The 8,330-nt window shown below is 34.9% G+C and overlaps 1 protein-coding gene across 1 annotated transcript in view; it reads right to left on the reverse strand.

Annotated features, from left to right (window-relative positions):
- Window positions 1–7,115: 7,115 nt before the first annotated feature.
- LOC137659111 (SCAN domain-containing protein 3-like) overlaps window positions 7,116–8,330 on the reverse strand; it is a 10,201-nt gene continuing 8,986 nt past the window's right edge. The window contains exon 4 of the mRNA XM_068394189.1: window positions 7,116–8,330. This exon is cut by the window's right edge and continues 483 nt beyond it. Coding sequence (XP_068250290.1) covers window positions 7,116–8,330 — 1,215 coding nt within the window.

Consider the following 8,330-nt stretch of genomic DNA (forward strand, 5'->3'; position numbering starts at 1 on the left):
CGAGTTTAAACTTTTGAAGTTCTACTGATTCAACTACCCGATTAGGAAGATCATTCCACAACTTGGTAACAGCTCGAATAAAACTTCTTGAGTACTGTCTAGTACTGAGCCTCATGATGGAAAACAGCTGACTATTGGAATTAAATGAATACCTAGCATTACGAAGAGGATGGAGCTGTCCGGGAAGATCTGAATGTAAAGGATGGTCAGAATTATAAAAAAAAATCTTATGCTACATGCATAACGAACTAATTGAACAACTGTGCCAGAGATTAATATCTAGATTATGAATAAGAAATTTAATAGACCGTAAGTTCCTGTCCAACAAATTAAGATGAGAATCAGCAACTGAAGACCAGAGTGGGGAACAGTACTCAAAACAAGATAAAATGAAAGAATTAAACTATTCTTCAGAATAGATTCATCAGCAAAAATTCTAAAGACTTTCTCAATAAGCAAATTTTTTTGGCGACTGAGGAACACACAGACCTAATGTGTTTCTCAAAAGTAAATTTGCTGTCAAGAATCACACCTAAAATTTTAAAAGATACATATAAAAATAAAGAAACATTATCAATGCTGAGATCCAGAGTTTGAGGAGCCACAGTCCTTAAATAAGAGCTTGGTCCATTTATTCAAATGTGTTTATTATTGAACAATGACCACGGTCAATCTGAAATGAACATAAAACATATTTAGAATAAATGATGAACAAAGTATATAACTCAAATGAACATAAAACATATTAAGAATAAATGATGAACAATGTATATAACTCAATGTTTATAACCCTCTAACTCCCCCCAAGTTTTTAAACGGCCTTCTAAAATGTCTCTCGTGGAGGTCGGTTTAACCCTGGATAGGTACGGTGGGTAGTTCGCGACCCCGAGCGTAAAAAAAAAACAGGTTTTTCTCACGTGACTCACCCCCGTGACTGAATTTGTGGGTGATCGACCTGCAGGAGGTGTCTCCCCTACACGCTCTAGTAGTGTCCAGATGTGCATTGCTGTAGCTGTACTCCTTCCCCGATTTCTGAGACGCGTCGGGGTCGAGCGCGACCGAGATTACCCTTCTAAGGTAGTTTGCATAATTATCAAAGTTATTACGTATTATGAAATTGTCGTAGAATGGTGCAACTTGTATAGGTTATCAGTTGTGGAAAGTCTTGGTGGATTGTTTGGCTACCATGTGCATGATTTTTTTTAGTTAAAATGTCGTGCATCACCACGAGGACCATTTTACCGCGAGTGCCCCTTTTTCATTTTTTTTCATTTTTTTGCCAAGTCATTTTTCCGTAAGATATTGCCAAATAGTGTCTTAAAACTTTTGCTTGTTTAGTGTTGGAAAGTGTGTCTAGATGATCTGGCTACCCATGCATGACTTTGTTTTTGTCAGATACGACGTAGTTATTGGTATATTGGGTATTTAACTGCGGTTACCAATTTCTGTTTTTTTTTCAATATTTGTAAAAATTACTACGTTGTAAGGAATTGCCGTATATTATTCATTTTTTTTTTCATGTTTGTGTGTTAGAAAGTGTGCCTTGATGGTTGGGCTAACACGTGCATGTCTTTTTTTTTATCTGAGATGCCGTATATTAGAATGTCGGGCATTTTACCGCGAGTGCCCCTTTTTCATTTTTTTTCATTTTTTTGCCAAGTCATTTTTCCGTAAGATATTGCGAAATAGTGTCGTAAAACTTTTGCTTTTTTAGTGTTGGAAAGTGTGTCTAGATGATCTGGCTACCCATGCGTGATTTTGTTTTTGTCAGATACGACGTAGTTATTGGTATATTGGGTATTTAACTGCGGTTGCCAATTTCTGTTTTTTTTCAATATTTGTAAAAATTTACTACGTAGTAAGGAATTGCCGTATATTATTGATTTTTTTTTCATGTTTATGTGTTAGAAAGTGTGCCGTGATGGTTGGGCTAACACGTGCATGTCTTTTTTTTTATCTGAGATGCCGTATATTAGAATGTTGGGCATTTTTCCGCGAGTGCCCCTTTTTATTTGTTTTGCATTTTTTTGCTTAGTCATGTTACCGTAAGGAATTGGCAAGTAGTGTCGCAAAACTTATATTTTTATAGTGTTGGAAAGTGTTTCTAGATGATCTGGCTACCCATGCCTATTTTTTTTTTAGCTAGATATGGCGTATATATAAGTATGTGTTCGATTTTCCTGTGATTGCCATTTTTTCGTTTTTTCCCATTTCTTTCAAAATTACTACGTACTAAGGAACTATCACAGAGTAATGATTCATTTATATGTTTATTTGTCGGAAAATGTGCCTTGATGGTTTGCCTAGCACGTGGCTGAATTTTTTTTTTTTCTGAAATGCCGTATATTAGAATGGCCATTTTTCCACGAGTGCCCCTTTTTATTTGTTTTGCATTTTTTTGCTTAGTCATGTTACCGTAAGGAATTGGCAAGTAGTGTCGAAAAACTTATAATTTTATAGTGTTGGAAAGTGTTTCTAGATGATCTGGCTACCCATGCCTATCTTTTTTTTTTTTAGCCAGATATGGCGTATATATAGGTATGTGTTCGATTTTCCTGTGATTGCCATTTTTTCGTTTTTTCCCATTTCTTTCAAAATTACTACGTACTAAGGAACTATCACAGAGTAATGATTCATTTAGATGTTTATTTGTCGGAAAATGTGCCTTGATGGTTTGCCTAGCACGTGGCTGAATTTTTTTTTTTTCTGAAATGCCGTATATTAGAATGTTAGCCATTTTTCCGGGAGTGCCCCTTTTTATTTGTTTTGCATTTTTTTGCTTAGTCATGTTACCGTAAGGAATTGGCAAGTAGTGTTGCAAAACTTATATTTTTATAGTGTTGGAAAGTGTTTCTAGATGATCTGGCTACCCATGCCTATCTTTTTTTTAGCCAGATATGGCGTATATATAGGTATGTTTTCGATTTTCCGGTGATTGCCATTTTTTCGTTTTTTCCCAATTCTTTCAAAATTACTACGTACTAAGGAACTATCACAGAGTAATGATTCCTCTAGATGTTTATTTGTCGGAAAATTTTGTTTACTTTTTTTTTGATTGAATATCATCAAATTTTTTTAGCTAAAATATTATATTGTTTTAAATTTTTTTTTTTCGATTTTATTTCCCTTCAAAAAAATTTTTTTGGGTCAGAATTTTAATTTTATAGTCGTAAAATAATCGACAATTATCCAGCAACCCACCATACAATTTTTATGCATATCCAATAATAATTAGATTAGTAAATAACACCTTGAAATTGACATACCCTTCCTACATTTCAAGTGGCAGATTAGGGAGTCTGAGTCAGTGTGGTTGGGGCCATTTTGTGGACATATACGAAGCGTAAGCTGCCCTATCTATATATATTCTTGTTCCCTATAGAATTTGTGATATTTTGGTATATTTTTACCTGCATAAATATCATATTATATATTAAATATATGTATTTTTTTACGAAATTTCTAAGTACTCAAAAAATTACCTTTAGATATGGCCCCTGATATAAATGTAATTTACAAAATAATGAAGATTTTTTTACATATTTCTATTTTAGGATAACATATGTTTATTCCCTAAAAAAATTAGCCACTTCCTATTTCATTTGGGTACCCAAAAAATTCATGAAATTTGGACAAATTTTTTTGGCCAAAAAAAGTTACCCTTTTTTCTCATTTCAGATCTTCACCTCCATGGGTCTGACTTCATCCAAAACACATCAAGATGTGTCCTAAACATTCAAGAATCAATTCCTAAAAGGATTTGTGTATATATGTATAAACTTTTTTTTATGAATTTTTATGTCAGGTCATTTTTTTTCTACTTAATTTTTTAAAATATTTATAATAAATAGTTTTTCTGCAGATGAGTAGAATTTATCTTTACAGTTGTTTTAAGCATTCATTGAAGTTTTTTTGGCAAAAGAAAAAAGGAGGTTACTGCAAAAACTGATTTTTCAAGAATTTTATTTGGCGTCGGGGTCGTTCGCGTCCGAGTATACCCTTAAAGGGGTGTCCGAGGAGCGTACCTATCCAGGGTTAAAACTGAAGTCAAAACATTGGGTGGCAATTAAACCTCCAAATTATAGGTTCATGAACACTAAACTCCTGTTAGCATGTGTTGATCATGATGACACTATAGCTAGTTCATCTTGAAATCACAGTGCCATGTTGGCGGTCGACAGGTACGACTGGACTTGCGTATCTCCAAAGTTGGCATGGCAGGAGTTAACTGCGATGGAGAGTTTGTGCTATCATTGGGAGGCGGAATCTCAGCTTGATGATTCGCAGTGTTACCGAGGTCGTTGGGATAGCATTCTGGAGCAGCAACATCAAAATGAATGTTAGGGGTAGTACCACTTGGTAACGGCAAAGTGGTCAGTGGAAGAGTACCATGTGTGTCCGGATTTTGGGTTGTCGGAATGGTGTCCTTCACAATGGTCTCAGACGTTTTATTGGTCGAAGGATTGGCAATAGGTACAATCTGATTCCGATTATAGTCATCTCTAATTGTAAAGACGTCTGGAATACTCCTGACAGGCACGTATTGTCTCAAAAACTTCCGGTTCCTTAGCGTGACCCTACCAGAGCCATTAACTCTGACGACGTATTGGCCGAATTGGCGGACTTCTATGATGACACCGGTTTTGTTCCATTTCGGGGGGTGATTTCCTGTTTGATTTTGGATGCGAACCCGGTCACCTACGGACAGTGGGAGTAGTCTCTTAGTGTGCTTGGGCTGTAATTTTGTACTGATCCGGTGTCAAGGGCGATTGTTGTATAGTAGAACTATTAGTGTTGTCAAGGAGTGTTGTCTCGTAGAGCTAGCTGGGAGCAAGGCCAATACAAACTTTGTTTCGGTCTTGGCTGGGAGTGTTGAGATCGTAAGCCTGTGCAATTTTACAGGAGGCAATTAAGATTGACCGTGGTCATAAATAAGAGCTTGGTCCATTTATTCAAATGTCTTTATTATTGAACAATAACCACGGTCAATCTGAAATTAACATAAAACATAATTAGAATAAATGATGAACAAAGTATATAACTCAAATGAACATAAAACATATTAAGAATAAATGATGAACAATGTATATAACTCAAATGTTTATAACCCTCTAGTCCTTGGCCTACTTATAATCATACTTTGAGTTTTGTTAGGATTACCTTCATACCCAATATTTGAATCATGCACTAATTTTAGCTAGATCTCTATTAAGGGATTCAGCAACCACAGATCTACATTCAGTAGATGGAATTGATGCAAAGAGTAGCATTATCTGCATATGCAACAAGCTTGTTTTCTAGACCACACCAAAAGTCATGTGTATTAGTATGAAAAGTAATGGGTCAAGAACATTACCCCGAGGAACAACTGATATCACATTTCTATACTCAGTATGGTACCCATAAACAACAACTCTTTACGCCCCATTACTTAAAAATTCAATAATGACGCTAAGAAACGACCCACCCACTCCCAATTTTTTGAGTTTGAAAATAAAGGCCTCATGATCCATACGGTTAAAGGTAGCACTAAAATCAAGGCCAATCATACGAACTTCCTGACCACGATCAAGGACTTTCTGTATTGCATTAGAGATTGTAAGAAGGGCATCACAAATCCAAGGCCTTTACAAAAACCAAATTACAAAATAGGGAACAGCTGATTACCTTCAGCAAACCTATTAAGACGTTTTGCCCAAAGACGTTAAAATACTTTAGATAATACGGGAGTAACACTACCAATTCTCCAACAAGTGCTAAAAGCTCCTCTTCTCACTAACTTGCACAGAATAACAGATAACTTTGGAACTAAGAAATCTGCAGTCTTCATAAAAAAACAGAAAAAATACCATTTGGGTCTACACCACCATAAGCATCAAGGTCCAACAATATAGCTTTAATTTAAGGAGATCGAAAAGCTAAACTAGTTAGTTTAGCATCAGGAAAACAAGAATGAGGAAGTTCAAGTCTCTCATTCAAACTCATCTGTAAAAAGGGTTGCCTTTTCCTTTGGAACAATGAGTGACAGAGCCATCTGGTTTAAGTAAAGGAGGAACTGTTGCATCTACGCCAAAGAGTGCAGATTAAAGGGTAGTCCACCACTTATGCTCCTGAGTTATCCAAGAAAGGATTTCTTTTATCGGTAATTGTATCCATTTTTAGTTGAAGTATAAACTCTCTGAACAAAAGCTCTAATCTGAGTCTAGTTATTCCAGGTCAAATCTGATCTGTTACCCTTACAAAGATGATAGGCCTCCTGCTTCTCCAAATAAACACGTCTGCAATCATCACTGAACCATGGTTTGTCCTTCACTTAGTACCTTAGTACACGAGAAGGGATAAGACTTTAAATCATGTTGACTAGATTCCCATTCAAAGGGACAACATCAACACTACTATACAATTGTGACCAATGCAAGCCCAAAAGATCATACAAACTCCTATTCCAGTTTGCTTGAGATTTCATATAAATTTTACATGAGTAAGATACATCAGGGACAGGCTTCTCAGTCTTCACTACTAATGAAATCAAAGCATGATCAGATGTCCCGACTGGAGAACCAGCCTTACTTGTTATAACACCTGGGGAGTCGGTGTATATGAGGTCCAAGCAGTTATCAGACTGTAAGCAGGGCTGCCACTCGTACTTTTCAGAAAACCCCAGATTCAGATGAAAAAAAACCCAGATTGCTAAACAAAAAACCCAGCACTATATGTAGTGTATAAGTGTGTATATATATACACACGCACGTATGTATATAATATACATACATATGTATGTGTGTTTGTGTATATATATATATATATATATATATATATATATATATATATATATATATATATACATATATATACATATATATATATATATATATATATATATATATATATATATATATATATATATATATATATATATATATATATATACATATATATATATATATATATATATATATATATATATATATATATATATATATATATATATATATATATTTTACTTGGTAATAATACTAAATAATTACATTAGACATACCTGGGATATAAATAATCTGAAGAACCCTAGGCTTGCAGTAACTAAGGCGATGGATGGAAAAGGCTTATGTTCGAGTTTATAGGAGATCTGGATCATTCTCAAATTCAGAAACTTCTTTTAGGGTTACTTTATTAGAATCTTGCAGATCTTTCAGGCGTTTTTGATACCTTTTATGGCAAATACCATCCATAACATCTTTTACGAGTTCAGATGCAGGTTCCCAAGTATCACCACTACTAAAACCACCTCTGGTAATTGCCTGTTTAGCAAGTAGCTTGTCTCGCACTGAATAGGGTTTGAGAGAGTTTGTATTTTTTGATTTGACTAAATTGACTTGCGAGAAAACTCGTTCTACGGAGGCAGAAGAATGTGGGAGTATTGTTAAATTTGTCATAAAGCAGGGAAGCTTTTCAAATTTGGGAATACCAAGGGCATCTTTTATGTTTCTCAATTTGTACCAAAATTCTGGAATTGAATTATAAATTGGAGTTATATCTTTTGAATTTCGGAATGATCTCCATTCATCGTCTAGGTCATTCATTTCCTTTTCAGGGATAATTGAGGGAAAACTGATTGCTAATTTGACAAGAGATGTTGGAGACTTTGCAGGATCCAGAGCTAAAGCAGGATCCAAGATGCTTAAACTAGCAATGACACCATCTTCATGAAGAGAGAACCTTTGCTTAATTTGTCTTGATAATTCAACAAGAAAATTAAGGCAATCTGTTTTGAAAGTTTTCTCTACTTCAACACCAAGTGGCTCTTTTCTTAATAAAGCCATTGCTCTGCCACCTAAGTACAACTCATCAAGTTTTTTATAACACTTTTTATTCATTATATCAATCTCACTGAGTCTAAAGGATGCCATGATATCGTCTTCAATGAAACAATTCAAAATATTAGCATATTCAAGTGAAACCATTTTATGAAGGACGTGCAGTCTAAAATGTTCAGATTGAAATTCTGTATTCAGAGAATTTACTTTCTGCAGTATATAATCCAAGAAAACAAGCATATGCTTTGATCCTCGGTTGTTCATTGTTTTATAGATCCCACTTGCTCCATCAACTAGGTCTACTTTTGATTCAGTTTGAAAATAGAGCAATAAAGCATCCCATTGTTCTAGTATGACCTTGATCACATTACCACGGGATAACCACCTAGTTTGTGCTAGCTTAGGAATCTTATGAGGAGCTACTTTTACTGTATCTTGGATTGACCTAAAATCATTAAGTCTTTTGCTGCTTCGTGAAAAGTATGAAGAAACATTCTTTAGAAAGGATTCTAGAAA

Source organism: Palaemon carinicauda, chromosome 19, assembly GCF_036898095.1.
Source record: "Palaemon carinicauda isolate YSFRI2023 chromosome 19, ASM3689809v2, whole genome shotgun sequence".
NCBI classification, from domain to species: Eukaryota; Metazoa; Arthropoda; class Malacostraca; order Decapoda; family Palaemonidae; genus Palaemon; species Palaemon carinicauda.